General features: G+C 46.1%; 1 protein-coding gene across 38 annotated transcripts in view; it reads left to right on the top strand.

Moving 5' to 3' along the window:
* The window catches only part of ARVCF (ARVCF delta catenin family member), a 589,425-nt gene that overhangs the window by 485,355 nt on the left and 79,890 nt on the right, over positions 1-24,180 (top strand). For all 38 annotated transcript variants that reach the window (XM_083717050.1, XM_083717047.1, XM_083717021.1 and 35 more), the window contains 2 exons: positions 17,880-17,997; positions 21,287-21,458. In XM_083717050.1, coding sequence (XP_083573176.1) covers positions 17,880-17,997; positions 21,287-21,458 — 290 coding nt within the window. The remainder of the gene's footprint in view (positions 1-17,879; positions 17,998-21,286; positions 21,459-24,180) is intronic.

Raw genomic sequence — 24,180 nt, 5'->3', positions numbered from 1 at the left:
CTCTGTCGTCCCCTTCTCTTAGTGCCCTCCATCTTTCCCATCTGTGCTATTGACTCTCAAACTTCGGGACTGTTGAAATACTTACAACAAAATATTAATCAATGTGAGTCATGCAACTCAGCTTGTGTCTGCTAGATCCATTTCTAAGAATCAATGTGGGCTAAAGTCGCTTTGGGGGCCCCTCTGGAATTAGGGCCCCTGAAGCTTAAGCTTCATTAGTTTTATAGCAGACTGGCCCCTTGGGATCCTTCCTTCTCATCTGTTTAGGGAGCCTGGGTAGGGAAGGTGCTCTTGCCCACCTGGAGATTCAATCTCTCTCCGTTGCCACCTGGGGGTTTGTGTGGCAGGCAAACATGCAGACCTCAGGTCAACCTTGAGGGTCTGACAACCAGGCTGGGAAACCTTGGGGTCAGGGGCAGATAGAATCATAGAATCATAAAATTATATTCTTGGAAGGATCAATTCTGTGTCCAGGGTAGCTGTCTACCAGCTCCATCCAGTGTGCAGGCTGAGACCCTACCTGCCCTCAGACTGTCTCGCCAGAGTGGTGCATGCTCTGGTTATCTCCTGCTTGGACTACTGCAATGCGCTCTACGTGGGGCTACCTTTGAAGGTGACCCAGAAACTACAATTAATACAGAAAGCGGCAGCTAGACTAGTGACTGGGAGTGGCCGCCGAGACCACATAACACTGGTCCTGTATGCCTGATGGAAAGTCTCCACCCCCACTGAGGTCCAGCTCCAAGGGCCTTCTGGCTGTCCCCCAAGCCTGCTGCAGAGGATGGCGGTGGGGAGGGGTATATTTTTCCCCATCGAGCAACGCAGGTTGAATTAGCCGGTGCTTCTCAGGAGCTGCAATAAAGGAGGGCTGAGCTGGAGGAGATTCTTAATTAGCTCCCAGATCCTGGATGGGATCAGGGCATATGGCTTTCCCCAGGCTTATATCAAGAGCAAGGGAGTGTAATTCCTGCCACCGTTGGAATCATTCAAGTACAGGCTGACGGCGCCTGATGTTTAGCTTGTAATAGCGATGCATTATGCATTGCCTTTTTTTAACTGCAGAGTCACAGCCTGAGCCCACGTGCCCCTTTTACGCTGCACAACCTGACTCCAAAATGCAGATTAAAAAGCCGCCCTGCAGCTCGTCACCTTCTGGCGTCCCCTCGGAAACGAAGGCCAGCCCCTTACCTCTTGATCTCCAAAGGCAAATGGCCCGCTGGCAAGGGCCTCTGCCCCAGGATTTCATTAAAAAAAAAAAAACACAAACCTGAATGGTGTCCTTCGTTGCTCCCCAGTTGTCTCACCTCTGGCAAAGGACCGTGTCTTTAACACTTTTATCTGCTTCCAGTCTTACGGCTTGCATTTGCATGTGCCGATTCAGTATGGAGCTCATGCACCTCAGTGTTTTCATGGCATAAGTAAAGCAATGTCACAGTTTATGGAAAGCACAGGCAGGGAGAAGGCTCTTATGCTCGGGTTTCCCACAGGCATCTGGTGGACTCAGTCCAGTTTACCTGAAGGAGTGTCTCCACCTCCATCGTTCTGCCTGGACACTGAGATCCAGTGCCGAGGGCCTTCTGGCTGTTACCTCCCTGCGAGAAGTGAGGCTATGGGGAACCAGGCAGAGGGCCTTCTTGGTAGTGACAGCTGCCCTGTAGAATGCCCTCCCGTCCGATGTCAAGGAAATAAACAACTATCTGACTTTTAGAACAAAAAAAATCCTTCCTGTAGCACCTTAAAGACCAACTAAGTTAGTTTTTGGTATGAGCTTTCGTGTGCATGCACACTTCTTCAGATACACAGTATCTGAAGTGTGCATGCACACGAAAGCTCATACCAAGAACTAACTTAGTTGGTCTTTAAGGTGCTACTGGAAGGAATTTTTTTGTTTTGACTATGGCAGACCAACACGGCTACCTATCTGTGACTTTTAGAAGACTTCTGAAGGCAGCACTCTTTAGGGAAGCTTTTGATGTTTAACAGACTACTGTATTTTAATACTTTGTTGGAAGCCGCCCAGACTGATAATAATAATAATAATAATAATAATAATAATAATAATAATAATAATAATAATAATATTTGTACCCCGCCCATCTGGCTGGGTTTCCCCAGCCGCTCTGGGCGGCTTCCAACAAAGATTAAAAATGTTAAGTTGTGGGTGAACATATCAGACAACACAGCGATTCTTCAAACAGCTCTTGTTTATTCACAGGCCAGGACAGAACTGAACTGAAGGGTTCAGTCAGCCTGCTTATATAGAGCTCCAGTACAATGTAACTGTAACAATTTTCTAAAACTATCCAATCACTGAACATCACTTTTGATCCCTTATTTGCATAACTATCTACAGTATCCCCCTGCTGGCCCAGGGTGAGAACTTCAGTACATAACAAAAAAATACATTAAAATGTCACACATTAAAAACTTCCCTGAACACGGCTGCCTTCAGATGTCTTCTAAATGTCAGGTAGTTGTTGATCTCTCTGACATCTGATGGGAAGGCATTCCACAGGGCAGGTGCCACTACTGAGAAGGCCCTCTGCCCTAGATCCTCTTCACATGTACTACTGGCAAGTCAGGTGTTCCAAGACATTTTTGGACCTCAAAATGGTACCACTCCACCAGGGAAGGAGGAGTGAGTGAAGATGTGCATTGGGAACAAGGATGGAGGAGACCAGCAGCCCCGCCGATTCACCAAGAGGGGCGATGAGTGGGGTGTGCTGAGGGGGCAACAGATGTGACCTCCAAGGAGTACACTACTGCAGCCATCACTGCTACGGTGGCAGCTGCAGCAGTAGACAAAGTATTCCTTGTAGGCTGGGTCTGCTGCCCCTATAGATTCTGCCACCTGAGGCAGATGCCTCACCTTGCCTCATGGTGAGGGCTGCCCCTCTCCCTCAGACCTACCTGGAAATGCTGGAGATTAAGGCATCCTGCATTCAAAGCAGATGTTCTTCCATTGAGCTATGGCTCGTGCAGTGCTAGATAGAGTTGTGGATCTGTCTGTCTGTCTATTTCTCTAGCTCTCTGTCTTGGCAGCTGTGCCCATGTTCCACCAGACAACTCAAAATTTCTGCGGCTTCTCTTCACATTGTTTCAAATGCACTCAGCATCTCAAGCTGCCTATCCACACAGAATAATAATTTTAAAGTTGAGCAGGCGCCAGCTCTCTCTCCCTTGCACAGCAGGCCTCTGAACCGCTCAGCATGACAGTAGCGAGAAGCAAAACTCCTGCAGAAAGGTCGCCTTTAAGGTGACCTGCAAATGTCTTTAAAGCTTTTTTTTTTTAAGTAGCTGCATGCAGTTTTATCTGCTGAATTGTCTCCAATGACAGGGAGGCAGCTGCAAGTCAGCTTAGCAAATCTGCAGAGCATGGGTGTGTGTGTCTTTGCAAGGGGAGGCCTGTAGCCGTGTGCAGAAAAATCTGAAGATTTGGAGGGTGTGAAATTCATTTTCTTTAGGCCGTGGAAGGTGTTTTTTCATTCCTATCTCCTTTTCTTTTGCCCAAACACGTTGCCATCATCCCCTTGTAGAGATAGGCTAATCTTTCTATTTTGGTTTCTTTCAGTTCCTTGTTTTTCCAATCTTGCATTCCATTCCTCATGTTTCCACACTGCTCCATGCTTTAAAGCAGGCATGGCCAAACTTGGCCCTCCAGCTGTTTTCGGACTACAACTCCCATTACCCCTAGCTAACAGGACCAGTGGTCAGGGATGATGGGGATTGTAGTCCTGAAACAGCTGGAGGGCCAAGTTTCTCCACACCTGCTTTAAACCAACCAGCCATCATGAAAATTCATGAGCCTTTCAGTGCAGAATTCTAATAAATTTGAGTCCCATTATCCGCCTGCTCACTATCTGAAAATTCACTTATCTGCATGTAAAGAATTATGCCCAAACCTTGTTATATGCTCCACAGATTCACTTATCCAAACATCCAACTTCCTTGTCAGTTTGTGCTCTACTGGTCAGTGGCGGCCATTTTCAGGCAGATAGGTGGAGGGGGTGATACCTGACAAATCAGGGAGCAGGAGAGATCAGTGTTTCCCCTTGTCCTTCTTTTGCTGATTGGTTGCAGCCATTTCAGGAAGAAACCACTGAAAAGGAGGGGGGGAGATTGGACAAATCCCACATTAGAAATATTTCCATAGGGGAAAATGGAAACACTGGACTCATTATGTGAACAAAAGGTTTCCATGGAACACTTTGTGTTTGGTAAGCAGGACCTGCGTACATACACATTTTTGCATGCCGTTCAGCCTGACATCCACCATTTTGCAAGCAGTCTCTCCCAATATTCATTCCTCATGCCTACTTTACCTTGGTGTGTGGATTTTTGCATGTGTTATTTGACTTACTCAGCTGGAGATCTGCACTGTAAAATTAGGAGAAACGCGAATTTCGAAGGACGACCCTTATCAGTTCACGTATTGTTTCAGAAAGTGTGGATTCGGTGTATCAACCTTTCAATGCAAACTGAATTTGATTTCTTCCTCACCCACATTCCATTGTGGCTGTCTAATGTCCTGTGCACACCCAGAGTTCCCTGGGAAAAGGGATTGATTGTTAAACCGCTCTGGGAATTGTAGCTCTGTGAGGGGAATGGGTGTCTCCTAACAACTCACAGAACAATGAGCAGAATATAGTTCCCAGGATTCTTGGGAGTGGGGAGTCATGACTGTCTAAAATGGTATAACACTTCTCTAAATGTATGGCACTGATGTGGCCTAGACCACTGGCTTCACTTCCCATCCTTTGAGATGGTCTCACCTAATGTCATAGCCCCCTCTGCTGTTGACCTGTACTCTGCTGCCTTCTCTTTTTTATTATCATTAAACAAACATCACATACAAAAAACAAAACAGAAAACAAACTAATCTTACATTAGATATTTCTAGACTTAAGTTAGTTATTACAATATACATTATCAAATTGCCAGGAGATCTAGAATAAATGTGTATTATATAAAAGAACTAAAAAGAGAAAGAAGAAGAAAAGAAAAAGAAAAATGCACGACGACAAAACCAGAAAATTAATGAAATTAAAACATACCTATCAAACAAAAAGCAGTATTTAGTTAATTCAAACCAGTACCAGGGTATTCTGCTCACAAAGTCCCTGGTACTGGATTTAATCCCATTTTTTAATTTGTTGGTTTGTTGACTTTCCGTCTACTCTTCAATTCAGCCACTTCTGCTTTTGATCTGTATTTAATTATTTGTCTCCATCTTGTGATACCTCTGCCTGCGAAATTAGTATAAACACAGCCGAGTGTTATTATTGGAACCATAATTAGTCAAGTAATTTTTAAAGCATTCCCAATCTTTCTTAACCTTATCTATCGATTGATTTCTTATTAAGTCCCTTCTCACTAAACCTCCTGCACTCCCATTCCGCTTTGTTCCAAGCTCCTTTCCCCCATTGCCCAGACACCTTCTTCCTCCCCTGCCTGCTATTACTCTATCTGCTTCCTCCGTGTCAGAATTCAGACTGCTTTGCTATTCAGCGAAAACGCCTTCCTCCACTAGCATTAAGGGGAGAAGCCTTTTTCATTTAAATCGAGTTAATGTGCAGGTGGTGGCGCTCACCGGCGGGGGGTCTTTTTGCCACATCATGGAAATGCCCCAAATAAAATTCAGACCATGCCTGGTGATGTTCTTTAATGTTTATGGGTCACCTTGGGCAGGCTTCAAGTCGGCAACTTTAATAAGAAGAGACTGCAGGGCTGCAGCTGAGGATTTTAGCAAATGCGCCAGGGCAGGAGGTAGAGTTAATAGAAGCATACTGAGAATCTTCTTTGCAGAGGACACTCAGCAACTCACTGTGTTTTCCGCAGTCAAATGAAAGGAGTCCATAGCAATAGATTTTTAATGATGGTGATGAGCCCAATTGATTAGGCTCATCTAAGGACTTTTGATAGTCTGGATAAAAGCGGAAGGGCCATCGCTCAGTAACAGAGCATTTTCTGTGCATGCAGAAGTTTCCAGGTTCAATTCCCTTTCCCCCGAAATAATTTTTATTTGAATTTACAAGTGTAAATTTATAACAATACCAAATATACATCCATATTTAGAGATTTCTCTGAATCTCCAGACTTCTCACCATCTTCTCCATGGATCCTGTTGTCAACATTTTCAACTGCATATTATTTCATCGTCCATATTTTATATCTCTCTCTATAAATATTGCCAAATTACAAGTGTTATTGAAATCCTGCTAATCTTTTCATCTGTTTACAATAGTCTCCTAGATAAATTATAAATTTTTCCCATTCTTTGTTGAAGTTTTGGTCTTCTTGGTTCCTGAGCTTTCTAATCAGTTTTGCCATTTTGGCATAGTCCCAACAGCATACCGTATTTTTTGCTCTATAAGACTCACTTTTCCCCTCCTAAAAAGTAAGGGGAAATGTGTGTGCATCTTATGGAGCGAATTCAGGCTGCGCAGCTATCACAGAAGCCAGAACAGCAAAAGGGATTGCTGCTTTTACTGCGCAGCGATCCCTCTTGCTGTTCTGGCTTATGAGATTCAGAATATTTTTTTTCTTGTTTTCCTCCTCCTAAAACTTGTGGTCTGGTGCGTCTTATATAGCGAAAAATACGGTAATTTGCCATTCCTTTCTGGTAGGGACTTTGTCTTCTTTCCATCTCTGGACTAGTAACATCCGCACGGCTATTGTTGCACACATGGAAAATCTTTTCTGCTCCTTTGAAATGTCGGTACCTAGAATTCCTAATAAAAAAGCTTCTGCTGTTGTTGTTGTTTTTACAAAAGTTATTTTAAACGTTTTTTTCAATTCATTGTATATCATTTCCCTAAGTGAAATCCTGGAGATCTGCTGCCCCTCAAGGTAAATCAGAATGGGGAGTATTTTTTGCCTAGTGGGCCAGATCTTTATCTCCCCACACCCCCACCCTGGCAGTTCAACTTTTGACAGATGGGTGGAATGGCCCACCTGTCAGTTACCTGACATCATATTAACACATCAGGTGACTGATGGGTGCTTCCCCACCCCACCTGCCAAAGCTGGTGTGGGAAGTTCAATCTTGTTTCCTGCAAGGGTTTGGACAGGCTAGGCAGTTCACTGCATCAGCTGATACGTGGAGAGTACAATCCTGCTTTGTGCAGGGTTCAGGCATGCCAGCCATTTCCTAGCAGCAGCCCACGTCAAGTGTGGGGCAAGTCGGTGTGTTTTCACTAAAACAGCCTCATGGGCCAAATGGGGACACCTGGGGCTGATCTGTACTGGTGAGTTGCAATGTTAAAAATGCATTATAAAAATGTGACACCAGGGGGCTCTGTAGAGCAGTGATCTGTGGCCAATGAGAAATTGAATTGGGACCAATATTCTTATAGCGTTTTCCAGAGCAGATCAGCCCTGGCGTCAGGAATGAGCCAGCTCCCAGGGAAGAGTTGCAGCCAACTGAAGAAAGCAGCCAGGAACAGAGAGGGTTAACTGCCATGCAGGATGAGCATCAGCTAGTGCTAACTCCCCTGCCCCTTGGGATGCCAGTTGATAAGGGAATGGCTGAGAGCAAGCTCGAACGCAGTCAGAGCTCGCCGGAAGCACAAACAGGCGGGAAAGAGTTAAGAGACAGCCTCTCAGAGAATGGGGAAGAGGAGGGAGCTGACCCACTCAGTCCGAGGTCTCGCAAATGGGTGGGCTGCAAGACAGGAAGTAAAACAAAAGATGTATGAAGCAAAAGTTCAGTTGCTTCTGGTCACGCCTGAAGCAGTCTTCAGAAGGGTCATCTTGATTGATGGTGGCGGAGGCTGTGCTAAAGCCATCCGGAGTTATCTGTTTGTTTTGACAATAAAGCATCCTTTTTAATTAACTACACTCAGTGTGTTATCAAGCCGGGGACTGGACTCCTGACACCTGGTCAGAATCCCTGGTGTGGACAATGCTGAGCTGGATAAATCGGTGTAAGTAAACTTACTAAGTTCCTAGCTTGCTGGAGCAATGGCAGCTGTGATGAAAAGGTGGGTTACTCACTGAGGCAGATGCAATACTCATAGCATCTTTCCACAAACTCCCTCCAAACCTGGACCAGGTGGGAGTGCTCAAGACGTCTTGTCCTGCTGTCCTTAATAGTGTCCTAACTCTGTTGGCTGTCCAGCCCTACCTGGAGAGCATCTAAGGTCCTGGATTGAACCCAGGACCTTAGATGCTCTACCACTGAGCTACGTACGGCCCTTCCGTAAGTATTACTTATGGTTGGTGGTTGGTCCTGAATGCCTTTCCGGATGCCTTTGCCTCCGTACGTGAAATCAAGAAGAGATTCCTAACATCTCTTCCACCACTCTCCCTCCCCACAATGCTAACAGAACACATTCCCCGTCGGATGGGTTTCTCCAACGATCAGAATTTACTTTTCTTTTAACATTTACTCAGGGCTCCTCCGTTTTGTTTTCCTAAGGAAAGCAGAGATTTCAACAGCCAGACAAATCCTCTTCACATCATTTCTGCCTCCAAGTTGGCAAGGTGGTTGAAACTCGAGGGGTGAATGGAGGTCATTCTTTCTCTGGTTCCGCAGCGATGGTGGTGCATTTTTTATACCTGTGTAAAAATGCAAAGGGACGCGGGTGGCGCTGTGGGTAAAACCACAGTGCCTAGGACTTGCCGATCGTATGGTCGGCAGTTTGAATCCCCGCGGCGGGATGAGCTCCCGTCTTTCGGTCCCAGCTCCTGCCCACCTAGCAGTTTGAAAGCACGTCAAAGTGCAAGGAGATAAATAGGTACCGCTTTATAGCAGGAAGGTAAACGGTGTTCCATGTGCTGAGCTGGTGCTGGCTCGCCAGAGCAGTGATGTCACACTGGCCACGTGACCCGGAAGTGTCAGCGGAGAGCGCCGGCTCCTGGCCTCTAGAGTGAGATGAGCGAACAACCCTAGAGTCTGTCAAGACTGGCCCGTACGGGCAGGGGTACCTTTACCTTTAAACATGCAATACAGCTGTGCACTCATACAATTGCTCGTGTGTAGCGTTCTGCGAGGATGTACACTGTAGCTGAGCTGTGCAAATCAACAGGTGTACATGCTTTCACACAAACAGGTTTTTTGAGATGCTGTGTTGAGTGTAACATCTGAATAAGCCCATAGTGTTGGGCTTAGACTTTGGCGTGGTGCATTTGAAAGCAGGGACATTCTTGTGTAATGCTACCGTACCAAATATCACCTCCTGAGCTTTGGAGCTTTTTCTCGCCACACCACGCCACTGTCCTCCGCTTCTGACATATTGCGAAAGGCTCTTTCCTACATTCCGAATGACGTATCCATTTACTTTCTGGTAGCATATCCTGCATAGCAATGGCCTCTGAAGCAGCTGTGTTAGTAAACTGATCATAATCCCTCTTTGAAAAAATATAACCTCAAAAATCCTTCAGAGAACGTTTAATCTCACAATGGATCTGGTTTTACTTATTCCACAAATAGTTTACGTGAAATCAAATTCATCTAGGACCAGATGCAATTTGGATAAGCAGTTATGGAGTGTGTGTGTAAGGATAGCTAGTTCTTATACAATCTCAACTGACCTTCTTGGGTGTTAAGAGCTGCAAAGGGGCCCTGTTGTTAGTTCTGCCACCCTCAGAAGTGTGATGAACAGTGGCCCAGGAGAGGACCTTATCTGTGGCAGCTCCTAAACTGAAGAATTCTCTTCTACACAGAGGTGCTCTAGCACAGGGTAGACCAAATTTTCACACAAAACGGGCCATGCGGATACTTTGCCTGAGAACCCAAAGGCTGCACACTGACTTGGTGAGCAGGCTGGGCAGCAAAACTAACATGTGATGCCCCCTATCCCAGCCCTCATGCTGCCTTCCCAAAATCAGGTAAGCGAGACGCTATCAGCAAGTTGTGCCATGTTTTGAGTCTAGGGATGGTCAGGTCTCTCAATTGCAGTTTCTAATTTTTCCCATCTTAGGTTCTGCTCTCTACATTTCCACAACAGCTTGCAATTTATTTATTGAAAACATGCTCACGAAAATTCGCTGGTGCTTTAGTGCAAATTTCCCCTGGTGTACGTATTTTTGAAAACCATGCTTTCAAGTATGGTGCTTTCTTGCATGTTATTTTTCACATGCATGCAAGTGTTACTCTGGTTATACTCACTTTTGTCCACGTGACGTGGCTGGAGAACTCCCCTGCGAAATTCTTAGAAGTGTGAATTTCGAAACGACAGCTGTCTTTTGGTTCACGTATCATTTCAGAAAGCGCAAATGAGGTGGATTCGACTTAAAATGCAAACTGGCTCTAATATCTCCCTCAATAAGAACACAATACAGTCGTGCCTCGCAAGACAAAATTAATCCGTTCCGTGAGGCTCTTCGTATAGCAGTTTTTTCGTCTTGCGAAGCAAGCCCATTGACAGCTTAGCGGTTTAGCGGCTTTTAGCGGATCAGCTGATAAGCGGCTTATCAGCGGATCAGATGATAAGCGGCTTAGGGCTTAGGAAAGGGGGGGAGGGAAAAAACCCCGCAGGAACTCGCAAGACATTTTCGTCTTGCAAAGCAAGCCCATAGGGAAATTCGTTTTGCGAAGCGCCTCCAAAATGGAAAACCCTTTCGTCTAGCGGGTTTTCCGTTTTGCAAGGCGTTCGTCTTGCGGGGCACCACTGTAAAAGCCTTTGGGAATTGGAGCAATGGCAAACCAGAAGGAAACTTGGAAGCAGGACATGAGCACTCCTCTCCTGTGGTCTCCTTCTGCTCCATGAATTTGCCCAATCCTATTTTAAAGCCAGCCTAGTAAGTGGCCATCACTGCCTCTTGTGGCAGAGAGTTCCGTAGTTTATGTGCTGCATGAGCAAGTGCTTTCTTTTATTGGTCCTGAATCTCCCAGTATTCATATTCATTGGATGTCCAGGGGTTCTAATGTTATGAGAGAGGGAGAGAAGCTTTTATCTACCCACTCTCACTATGCCATGCAGAATTTTAAACAGTTCTAACACAATTGCACTCATTTCACACGCTAGCAAGGTTATGCTTAAAATTCTACAAAGCAGGCTTAAGCAGTATGTGGACCAAGAACTCCCAGATGTGCAAGCTGGATTTCAAAGGGGCAGAGGAACCAGAGACCAAATTGCAAACATGCGCTGGATTATGGAGAAAGCTAGAGAGTTCCAGAAATACATCTACTTCTGCTTCATTGACTATGCAAAAGCCTTTGACCGTGTTGACCACAGCAAACTATGGCAAGTTCTTAAAGAAATGGGAGTGCCTGATCACCTCATCTGTCTCCTGAGAAATCTCTATGTGGGACAAGAAGCTACAGTTAGAACTGGATATGGAACAACTGATTGGTTCAAAATTGGGAAAGGAGTACGACAAGGCTGTATATTGTCTCCCTGCTTATTTAACTTATATGCAGAATTCATCATGCGAAAGGCTGGGCTGAATGAATCCCAAGCCAGAATTAAGATTGCTGGAAGAAATATCAACAACCTCAGATATGCAGATGACACAACTTTGATGGCAGAAAGTGAGGAGGAATTAAAGAACCTCTTAATGAGGGTGAAAGAGGAGAGCGCAAAATATGGTCTGAAGCTCAATATTAAAAAAAATAAGATCATGGCTACTGGTCCCATCACCTCCTGGCAAATAGAAGGGAAAGAAATGGAGGCAGTGGGAGATTTTACTTTCTTGGGTTCCATGATCACTGCAGATGGTGACAGCAGTCATGAAATTAAAAGACGCCTGCTTCTTGGGAGAAAAGTGATGACAAACCTAGACAGCATCTTAAAAAGCAGAGACATCACCTTGCCGACAAAGGTCTGTATAGTTAAAGCTATGGTTTTCCCAGTAGTGATGTATGGAAGTGAGAGCTGGACCATAAAGAAAGCCGATCGCTGAAGAATTGATGCTTTTGAATTCTGGTGCTGGAGGAGACTCTTGAGAGTCCCATGGACTGCAAGAAGATCAAACCTATCCATTCTGAAGGAAATTAACCCTGAGTGCTCACTGGAAGGACAGATCCTGAAGCTGAGACTCCAATACTTTGGGCACCTCATGAGAAGAGAAGACTCCTTGGAAAAGACGCTGATGTTGGGAAAGACAGAGGGCACAAGGAGAAGGGAACGACAGAGGACAAGGTGGTTGGACAGTGTTCTCGAAGCTACCAGCATGAGTTTGACCAAACTGTGGGAGGCAGTGGAAGACAGGAGTGCCTGGCGTGCTCTGGTCCATGGGGTCACGAAGAGTTGGACGTGACTAAACGACTAAACAACAACAAATCATGTTGTCTTATGCTCGCCTGTTCTCTAAACTGAAAAGTCCCATGCCCTACAACCTTTCTTCATCCCCAAATAAAATGGATCAACTTAGATTACTGCTTGCACCATCCACTCCAACTCTGGGCAAAGTTTGTTTGTGTCCGGCTTAAGATGTGAGCGGTGCATCATTGCCAAATTTTGCTAGTCTGATCTCTGTGTTCTTCCTTGTCATCCAGTCAGAAAGTACATTAATGCTAATGCTTACTAATGTAAGAAAATAAAAAGGACAGCTTCATCTTTGCATTCTCGGAGCGTTAATATACCTGCAAAATGGACATTGTTAGAAGTGTAGTTGCCCTAAATGAGCCACTTAAAATTCTGTTCGGAATAGATGGCAGGAAATTGGCGAGGCGGGAATTGTCTTTGGGAAATAATCTGATCATTTCTTCATTAAAATTCTGCCCAGTTTCCCTTAAATGAAGGGCGCTTCAGAATGAAAGAGAATTAAGATGTATAATAAAAGGGTTTTATTTTTTTAATAAAAAAAAATTACATGTTGCTCCAGGTGGTTCATTTTCATTGCAGTGGTGTCGCCCTCTGAGCTTTAACTAACCCCCCCCCCCAAAAAAAAACCCTCCTATTTTTACTTTAAGGTACTTGAAGGTGGATCTCCAACTGTTATTACTGCAATAGCTTCAAGGTTTCATCAGAGTATTCGGTTCCCTAATTTCCATTTCATAAAGGGCTCAACTTTTTTAAATTGATTGCCTGACCTGGTTCCCTATTTTAGTGTAGCACACTGGTAGCCAGCACAGCTTCCTTCAAAAGTTGTTGGACTACAACTCCCGTCATCCCTGACCATTGGCCATGCTGGCTGGGACTGATGGGAGTTGGAGTCTGACAACATCTGGAGAGTGCCATGTTGGATAGTACATAGTTGTTGATAGTACATAGTTGTTGTTGTTGTTGTTGTTGTTGTTTTTAAACACATTCCACTCAATTAGAAATGGCTAGCTGAGACTGCGAGTTAACCATTGTGGCCCAACACCCTTTATTCACCATAAATCTGTGCACTGTTAATGTTGTTGTAAGTTGGACTGGCTTGATTGGTGTGAAGGACTTGGACAAAAGACTGCTCATAGGCAAACTCTGGCCCTCCAGATGTTTGGGACTACAGTTCCCATCATCCCTAACTAACAGGACCAGTGGTCAGGGGTGATGGGAATTGTAGTCCCAAACATTTGGAGGGCCGGAGATTGCCTATGCCTGGTTTAGAGCTCAGGATCGTCCACTGAAATTGAGCGTTGAAGCAAGTATGTCTTTTTGCAGTGCGTTTTTTAACTGTGGCATTCGCTCCTGGAAAATGTGGGAATAAGCTAGAGCAGGGCTAGCCAGCCCCCGTCTGCATGGCTATTTCATGATCAGGGATGATGGGATTTGTAGTCCACTGACACTGAGTGAGGCTGGATCAGTTGTGTGGAGTTCGCTCCAAACAAACTTTGGATTTCACTTGTCGGAAGAAAGGAAGAGGATGGCCCTAGGATATGGCCGCTCGACGGCTGATATCTCCATCTTGTGGTTCTGTTTTTGAGGATTGGCACTCCAAAAGTGAGCTTGCAAGCACATACCCATGCCCTAGATGTAACAGCATGTCCCTCCTGATCTTTTCAGGAATCTTCCAGCGCTCGCTAAGGCCCTTGTGCGGCACAGTGTGACTTTCTACATGCCGTGCCGGAAGATTAAAGAGAAATATAAAGCAGCGCTGCGGTTTATTTCCTTTGATCTACATATCTAGAAGACATTTCCATATCAGTCTCTGTGTTGTTTGGCACAGGAACTAGGGAGCTCCCTGAAGATGTGTTAAAAATAAATGGAAACAAGGCTCTACACACACACACACACACATCACGCTGCCCCAGCTATCTCAAACAAGTCGGCAGAACCTCAAAGTTGCACAAGTGCTGATGTTAAGTTGTGCAGCTGGCTTCTGAGAGGGCCGCTCCCCTTCCCGGGGGGGGGGGGCGGTGTTGCAGGCAGGCCATGTGCTCTCCCCGTGTTTAGCAGGGGACGTGGCAATGCTGCCCACATCACAGGGAGTCCCGGCCGCATCACGCCCGTGGCCGACCAATCCGGTCCACTGGGGTGCATGGCTTGCAGTATTTATACAGCCACGCGGCTGGGGGTTCTCCCTTCTTGCTTCCGCTTCATTGGATCTTCCGCCCTCCTACCCTATTTTCATGTGTTTGCCATTGTGGCCTTGCTACAGATGTATGGAGTACAATTCAAAGTGACCTTTAAAGCCCTAAACGGCCTCAGTCCAGTATATCTGAAGGAGCATCTCCACCCCCATCGTTCTGCCTGGACACTGAGGTCCAGCTCCGAGGGCCTTCTGGCAGTTCCCTCACTGCAAAAAGTTAAGTTACAGGGAACCAGGCAGAGGGCCTTCTCGGTAGTGGCGCCCGCCCTGTGGAACGCCCTCCCACCAGATGTCAAAGACTTTTAGAAGACATCTGAAGGCAGCCCTGTTTACGGAAGCTTTAAATGTTTGATGCATTACTGTATTTTAATCTTTTGTTGGAAGCCACCCCGAGTGGCTGGGGAAGCCCCGCCAAATGGGCGGTGTATAAAAATAAATTATTATTATTATTATTATTATTATTATTATTATTAGTTGCCTGTTGAGGGGCCCAGGTAGGAATTTTTCCACTTGGCAAATTGGCACCAGCCATGTGGTTTTCACCTGCCTGATAGCAATTGTCACAACTTTGTAAGGTTTGCCGGTTAAGCATTGGTAAAACCTGGTTTATGGGAGGGGAGGTTGTGGCCATCACCTGCCCCTCCTTTTTAAGGGTATTCCGTTAAAGGGATCTGGGGGTGTGGATCTCGTCTGAAGTCCGGGGATGGGCTAGGGCCATGCCACGACCCCATCGGGGGCCCCAGGGGAGCTCTCAGTTGGTGTACAGGGCTCCCCCTACCAGTGGTTGTCCCTTACTGGACTACCTGCATGGCGGGCAGGAGTCAGATAGAGTCGGTTCAATTCCAATGCCTAAGCCAATACCACTCACATTCTGTAACCAATGAAGTTGTGGCCTTAATTATCCTATTAACCTAAAATACTGGTGTCTTATTATTCAACAAATGAGGGAGAGATCAGGGCCTTGACGTGCAATACGGAAACAGACTGAACTACCTGTCAGGATGCAGGTTCCAGGTAGAACAGCACACAACCTGTTGTTAAGCCAGCCATGACGTATCTGTATCAAATATCATTCCAGAGAATTAGCTGGTGTGTGGAGATGATATCTGGCTAAATAGAAAGAGGATGGGCTGACTGTCTTGCTTCGAACGCCGGCTCTGTTGACCCAGGAATTACATCACTTCCACTCATTGTTCCTCCATTCCCTTTGCCAGCTTCTTCATCTCCCTTTTACTGCTTTTGCATTCTCAGTCTCAAATGTATTTTTTCAACCATGAGGACTAGTGGCTTTAAAGATTGGGGACACTCAAAATCCCACAAACCAAATGCTTCCTACCATTAGGTTAGGCTGCCTAAAATTTAACCTTAGCTGCAGGCTTCACTGTGCAGTTTAGATCAAGGGCCATCCAGCTGTTTCTAGAAAACATGCACTATATGGTGTCTTGTTCTCCTCCTCCAGATTTTACTGTGGAAAAAATGTGAAATTGAATGTGGTGCATTCCACCATTCCCGTTAGACCAGGCATAGGCAAACTCCAGCCCTCCAGATGTTTGGAACTACAATTCCCATCATCCCTGAGCACTGGTCCTGTTAGCTAGGGATGATGGGAATTGTAGTCCCAAAACATCTGGAGGCCAGAGTTTGCCTATGCCTGATTAGACTCAATGGTACATGAGTGTGCTTAGCTATGTGGTGGATTTCTGTTTATTATTGATGATAGATTTCCACCATCTATTTCAGGCTATGGTTTATAATCCAAACTATAGATTCCTTTTCAAAACGAGTGAAGCAAGATGGCTATTTCTTTTGAAAAAAGGTTATCTGCTAATGTATTCATTCCCAAGCTGGTGCCATCCAGACAGTTTGGACTACAACTTCCTTTTTTCCCCAAGTAAATTTTTATTGTTTTCCTTACATATTATTTTCCAACAAATTGTAATAACACCATACATTCCCTTTGACTCTGCCCACTCGCGACTCCCCTCCCTCCCTGCAATTGATATATTTAACCCCTTTCTATCGCGCACATCATTCTTACAATAGTACTATTATACATTGAAGGTATTATGTCAATCCTGCTAGTGTCTTGACCTCTTTACAATTCTCCTTTAAATATTCAATAAATTTACTCCAATTATTTTGGTATCTTTGGTCTTCCTGGTCCCGGATCCTCCCTGACAATTTGGCAATTTCTGCGTATTCTGTCTATTTCACCTGCCACTCCTGGATGGTTGGTATGTCTTGTGTTTTCCATCTTTGGGTCAGGAGAGTTCTTGCGGCGGCCGTAGCGTACATGAACAGATTTTGGTCTCCCATTTTGATTTCCATTCCTATTACACCTAATAGACACGCTTCCGGTCTTTTGGGGTGGGGAAAGTATACCTAAATATTTTTTTGAGTTCATTATAAATTGATTCCCAAAATTTTTCAACCTTGTCACAGGTCCACCACATATGAAAACATATGGTCCACCACATATCTACATTTTTACATTTCCAACATTTTCTTTCTCTTTTTCTATACATTTTAGCTAACTTTACTGGCATCAGGTGCCATCTATACATCATTTTTGACAAGTTTTCCTTTAGAGCCATATATCCTGTAAATCTCAAATTTTGGACTACAACTTCTCAAAGTTTGGACTACAACTTCCAAATACCCCAGTTAGCAAAGCGTTGGTGCTTCCAGCCAATAGGCATTGTATTCCAACCCACCTGAAGGTCACCTGTCTGGAGAAGACTGTGCCAATATATAGAGGGTATTTTGCCTTTAACATTGCAACAACCACCTGTTAAACACTTTTGCTATTATACTTATTTTGACAGGTGGGGAACTCTGGAATTTACAGAATGAGAAGATAGGAAACTGTGTCTTATCCAATAAATATTCATGGCTTTCAGCCACAGGCCAATGCAAATACAAGAAAACGCTTGTTGGCACAGACATAAAACATGGATTAAAAATATACTCCCATTTAAAATGCAGCTGAAATGAAAACAAACCCGAAAGCTTCCTGGGGTTACTCTTAGATTTAGCTTGCTCAAGTCAGCGAGTCACTTTTACCGAACCACCACTGTTCAAGATTCTCTCTTGGGTTTTCTTTGAGAAGGGGGGGGATAAAGATACCCCTCAGGGAGAAGGAGGGAGTGAAGATCTACACCCGGAGGCCGGATCTGCTACCCCTGTGGTTTCTGCTGCCCAAGGCAGTTTCCTCACCTTGTCCAACGGGTGGGCCAGCCCTGCCAAGAGCTCCTGGGTGTGTTGCAGAGCTGCAAGCTGAAGCTCTACTTATCATGCAATACAGAAGCTGTGGTTCCCTGTTGGCTTGCAAGATGATCTTTTGTGTGCGTCTTGGTTAATTCAAGATCATTAGGTTCTTAATGTCTGTAATTGACGCAGGAGGGTGCAGGGGCTTGGCTTAATTTTGCTATGTGGAGATTATGGCTTGTAACGTTTGCCTACCTCGCGTTTTGCAGGAACGTCAGTTCGGATGGAGCGGAAGCGCGCAGGAGGCTCCGGGAATGCGACGGCTTGGTAGACGCCCTCCTTCATGCCCTGCAGTCTGCGGTGGGCAAGAAAGACACAGATAACAAGGTGATTCTGCTCCCTGGTGCTGGTGTGGATAGAAACTCACTTTGGCTTAAGCAAATGTGGATTTCTTCATGTGGGGGAAGTACAGAATGCATTGAAGGTGTGGGGCGAGGTCTAGCTGGGAACATCTGCTGGCTTGAAAGATGCTTGTATTCACAAAAGCTTAAAAGGCAGCCAGGCCTGCTACAGGAAAGCCATCTCAGTGCAAGCTGGTCCATTAAGGAGGAATCGGGGCACTGACCCACCTAGCTTTGTCTGCCAGCCCCCACATACTGGCTTCCTCCATACTGAAGGAGCGTCTCCACCCGCATCGTTCAGCCCTGACACTGAGGTCCAGCTCCGAGAGCCTTCTGGAGGTTCCCTCACTGTGATAAGTAAGGTTACAGGGAACCAGGCAGAGGGCCTTCTCGGTGGTGGCGCCCACCCTGTGGAACGCCCTCCCATCAGATGTCAAGGAAATAAACAGCTATCTGACTTTTAGAAGACATCTGAAAGCAGCCCTGTTTAGGGAAGTTTTTAATGTGTGATGTTTTATCGTGTTTTTAATATTCTCTTGGGAGCCACCCAGAGTGGCTGGGGTATAAATATTACTACTACTACTACTACTACTACTACTACTACTACTACTACAACAACAACCAGTCCAGGGTGTGTGCTGGTGGTCAGCTTCCCCCTGCTTCTACCCGATCCAGTGGATTCAAATCACAAGAAAGGAGATTCTGATTAAACATTAGGAAGAGATTTCTGACGTCAAGAGCCTGTTTGACGGCAGAACGGGCTATTTTGGAAGGTGGTGGGTTCTCTAAGCAGAGGTTAGAGGGCCACCTGTCACCGATTCTTGAGCCGGCCTTCCTGCATTGCAGGGGGATAGACTAAACAGCCCTTGGGGTCCCTTCTAGCACTACAATTCTGTGATTCTATGATTCCTCCTCCTTAGTCTCCATGTTGCCCTTGTAGAGCTCCGCAGGGAGGAACAGGGAGACATTACAGATGCTTCAATTGAGATTCCTGCGTTGCAAGACTAGATGACTCTCAGCTGTACAGTTCTATGATTCTGTGAAAACTAGAAAGAGTTGGCTCGGCCTGTCATTGGTTCTGACTCAATCTACTGTAGGGCTCCCTGCTTTCCGCCCCACCCATCCCAATGGGCACCAGCCACCACCGATCAATACTGGACTGCTGTTATTGACAGGCATAAATGTATTTTCTTCCCAAACTGTGGAGTTTGGGAGGTGCTTCCACCCAGGGCCGGATTTAGGTTTGGTGAGGCCCTAAGCTACTGGAGGTAATGGGACCCTTTATATTGTCCAGCTGTCCTTTGTCAACAGCAAATTGTCGCTTTTTTGTGTTGAATATATGCTATATGGTAATTGATGGACCGAATAGGTATCTAAAGCCATTTGCACATGCGGAATGTAGGCACCCTATACAGTTACACCTCGGGTTGAAGTTGCTTCAGGTGGAGCGCTTTCGGGTTGCGCTCCACCCGCGGCAACCCGGAAGTAAAGGAACGCGTTACTTCCGGGTTTCGCCGCTCGTGCATGTGCAGATGGTCAAAATGACGTCGCGTGCATGTGCGGAAGCGACGAATCGCGACCCGCACACGCGCAGACGCAGGTTGCGTTTACTTCAGGATGCGAACGGGGCTTCGGAACGGATCCCGTTCATATCCAGAGGTACTACTGTATATAGAAATGAGCAAACCAGTGATATTTTAGGGAGCAGGCTAGCAGGCGGGGCCCATTACTTCCATCATAGGAGCCTACACACCACAAAACACTTGCTGTATGTAGGTTCTATTTTATTTGTTTTTTATCTTATATTTTTGAAATGTACATCCAGTTTTTCTCCCTTTAGATTTTTTTTTGGGGGGGGGGGCCAAGAGAGTGGGGCCCTAAGCTATAGCCTGTTTAGCTTATACATAAATCCGGCACTGCTTCTACCTACCCCACCCCTCACCCCTGGTAACAGCTTTCCGCAGTATCATACAGAGGTCTTTCCCAGCCCTGCTGAGCAATGCTGGGCGATTAGAATCACAGAACCATAGAATTGTACGAGACCCTGGCCCAACCCCACCCCTGCAATGCAGAAATATGCAACTGCCCCATGCGGGGATTGAACCTGCAACCTTGGCATCATCGGCACCATGCTCTATAACCAACGGCGCTATGCAGGCTGAAGCTGGGACCATCTGCATGCAAATCAGATGCTCTGCCACAGTCCCAACCCCGGCTGTTGTTGGTCATTGGCCTCTGTGCCGAAAGAACAAGACTCATAACATGCTGAGTCTCTCTTTTTCCCAGCTAGGGCATTCAGTGGAAATTTGCTTGCATGGGGTGGATGGGTGGAGGGGCCCGTTTCCGGGTGGGGGGGTACCCTATGGGATTTTGATGCTCTTTTTGTTCTTCCTCGACTCCTGCCAAGCCCCTGATGAATGACCCCGCTCTGGAGTCTGAGGCAGTGGCCTTTCTGCCTCCCGAGAGACTCATTAGCTACAGACTGAACCTCTTGCATAAAATGTGTGTTTTCCGTCACTGAGCTGCAGCAAAAAAAAAGGGTGCTTAAAAATTTGCAAGTGACTTCCCTTGATGAGGTTTTGTTCATCAGGGGAAGGAACAGAACTCGTTTATAGGGAAGCTGTTTTTCACACAGAAGGTCCCGGGTTCATTTTCCGGCACCCCTGCTAAAAAGAAAAAAGAAGATTTAAGGATGGGAACTGCTCCATTTCTCCCTGAGAGCCACTGACTGTGTCTTGCTGGCACAACCGTCTCCAACCCGGTGCCCTATAGATGTTTTGGACTACAACTCCCATCAGCCCCATTCCACCTTTGCTGTGGCTGATGGGAATTGCAGTCCAAAAACCTCTGGAAGGTACCAGGTTGGAAAACAGCTGGCATACACCATACTGAGCAAATACGGTGGTACCTCAGGTTAAGTACTTAATTTGTTCCGGAGGTCTGTTCTTAACCTGAAACTGTTCTTAACCTGAAGCACCACTTTAGCTAATGGGGCCTCCTGCTGCCACCACGCCACCGGAGCACGATTTCTGTTCTTATCCTGAAGCAAAGTTCTTAACCTGAAGCACTGTTTCTGGGTTAGGGGAGTCTGTAACCTGAAGCGTGTGTAACCTGAAGCGTATGTAACCTGAGGTACCACTGTAGTCTCACCTGGTTTAAGCAATTTCCTATGTCTGCTTGTTTTTTGCATCTTCGGTGGTGTAAGATAATTGCTTACCAGTCTGATGGCTTTTCCTCTCTCCCCCCCCCCCTTTTGGGCAACCGCCTTGCCGCAGTCTGTGGAGAACTGTGTGTGCATCATGAGGAACCTCTCTTACCACGTCCACAAAGAAGTCCCGGGAGCGGACAAATTCCAGGAGCTAGAAGCAAATCAGCTTGGAGGCCTGGGAGGAACTCAGAAGAAGAAGAAGGACGACGCGGGCTGCTTTGGAGGAAAGAAGGCCAAAGGTTTGTGTTGCTGCAACCCGAAAGCAATGGCGGCTGCTCTATTGGGGCAAACAGGGCACATCCCCACCAATCTCCCGTTTGATTTCTCCAATTCCATCCGCCTTCTTGTTTATGGGTCAAGGAGTGGCACTTACTTGCCATCTTCTTCCTCCTCCGTCCTTCTCAATGTTGCCCCTTCAGAACTCAGCAGGGAGGAGGCCGTGTGCAAAACGAGAATCGGTTGGCTCAGCCTCTCATTGGCTCTGGCGCCACCTACTGTTCGCCTCCCTGCCTCCTGCCCTACCAGTGGGTACCAGCCATAACTGAAAGCCAGAAACAAAATGCTTGTGTTCACATCGTACAACCCAGCTTGTCCGAGGGCCAGCCTTTTGCACTTGGATCCTCTGTGTGTGTGTGTGTGTGTGTAGAGCTGCCCCCTGCCCTGCCCTGTTTGAAGAGGCACTTCTGTCTCTTTCTTCTGAACCTTCCAACAGTCAGCTTTATGGGACAACCCGTGAACCTTATTCACCTCTATCATGCCCCTGCTTACTTACCTTTTTTCTAAACTAGAAAGTCCCAGGTATCATAACCTTTCCCCCTAAGGGAGTCGCCCCAATCCCTTGATCATCTTGCTTTTCCTTTTCTGAATCTTTCCTTCAGTAACTGTTTGGAAACAAGGCAACCAGACCTGTATCCTGTATTCCGAGTGCGTTCGGCCATAGATTAGTGTATCAGCATTATGATATGGGCGGTTTAATGAGTAATGGCATAGAAAATGATGAACTAGAGGCTGGGGAGTGGGGGGTGAGGCTCATGCAAGCCCCAGTAACCCAACACTCAGGAATCTCTGCACACCTGTTGGACCAGGTTGGCCCAGCATATTAAATGAAAGAGAAAAGGCACAATGGGAGATGTGGTTTGCATTACACATCTAAATCAGGGTCAGTCTCTGTTACGTCACAAGCTTTTAACCTAATCTGTGCTGAACAGGCCTGGTGGCTACCGAATGTTAAGAATGTTATACAAGAAAGATCCATTGGTATGTAACACCCATGTATTCCATCCCTCCATCACCCTGACCTTTGTAAACAGCTGTTTCGTATCTCTGATCCATGGGCCTTTTAACCCACTGACTCTGTTTCCGTCGTGTGAGAGTATATTGGAATCTGAGTGTGTGTGTACGTTTGAGCACAGTTGTGTTAAAGGGTGAGAGGGAAGCTGCTGGAGAAGTTTCGAAGGCAGAAAACCAGGATAAGAAGCAGCAGATTGCAGTTGAGAGCTCACACAGAGCCTAGAGTTGTACCCAATATAGCAGTAGCTTTATGATTTGATTTCTTTATTTAATTTATTGATCTACATTTTAGGCAATCCGATTAAGCAGGCTGCAGAATAGCAAAATAAATTGTGTACAACAACGCAACTGAGAAAGTAGGATAGAATGCAGTGCATTGCAATATTAAATAAAACTGTGATCAAAACAATACATTCCTAAAAACTGACAACAGAGCAGAGCATTTTGAAACGTCTTTAGCGTCACGGATCCCTTCCTGCTTCAGCCTCCGTCTTGGCAAAGCACATTGTGGCTCACAAAACGCTACACGTCACCCCCAAATTCTGCCTTACATCTACTGAAATTGTACAGTGCTTAAGACTCATTCCATTACGACTCTTCCTATTCTACTCTCACACCTCACATGCACCCACCAGTATGCACAAATGCGGGTGGCGCTGTGGTCTAAACCACTGAGCCTCTTGGGCTTGCTGATCGGAAGATTGGCAGTTCAAATCCCCACGACGGAGTGAGCTCCCGTAGCTCTGTCCCAGCTCCTGGCAACCTAGCAGTTTGAAAGCACACCAGTGCAAATAGATAAATAGGTACCACTTTGGCAGGAAGGTAAACGGCGTTTCTGTGAGCTCTGGCTTCCATCACGGTGTCCCATTGCACCAGAAGCAGTTTAGTCCTGCTGACCACATGACCCAGAAAGCTGTCTGTGGACAAATGCCAGCTCCCTCGTCCTGAAAGCGAGATGAGTGACGCAACCCCATAGTTGCCTGTGGCTGAACTTGACCGTCCAAGGGTCCTTTATCTTTACCTTTTACCTTTTTACAAACACACCATTCATGCAACCACTCCAGAATCTCCAATTCTCGGCCACTAACCACTATCACAAGTCTCTCCTTTGACTCAACAAAACAATTCACTGCAAAAATGGAGAGGAGAGGACAGGAGAGGGTTAAAGTCACTTAGTGATATATTTATTCTTGTTCTGCTGCTGGTGCCCTCCAGAACTTGCTGCACCACAACTCCTGTCAGTCCTGACTGTTGGGTCATACTTGCTAGGGCTGTTGGGAACTGTAGCACAATTACATCCAGGGTGCACCATGCTGGCTTTCCTTGGCATAGGAGCTTAGCCTACTTCAACCCCACCCCACCCAAGCTCTTTTTGATGTTTGTAGAAGAAGAAGAAGAAGAGTTTGGATTTAATATCCCGCTTTATCACTACCCAAAGGAGTCTCAAAGCGGCTCACATTCTCCTTTCCCTTCCTCCCCGACAACACTCTGCGAGATGAGTGGGGCTGAGAGACTTCAGAGAAGTGTGACTGGCCCAAGGTCACCCAGCAGCTGCATGTGGAGGAGCGGGGAATCGAACCCGGTTCCCCAGATTACGAGTCCACCGCTCTTAACCACTACACCACACTGGCTCTCAAAATCAAACAGAGAAAAGTGGACTCTCCTTTTTTT

The sequence above is a fragment of the Podarcis gaigeae genome, assembly GCF_964106915.1.
Source record: "Podarcis gaigeae genome assembly, chromosome: 16".
Lineage (NCBI taxonomy): Eukaryota > Metazoa > Chordata > Lepidosauria > Squamata > Lacertidae > Podarcis > Podarcis gaigeae.
Note: the sequence above shows the minus strand (reverse complement) of the source record. Positions and strands in the feature narration are given on the sequence as shown.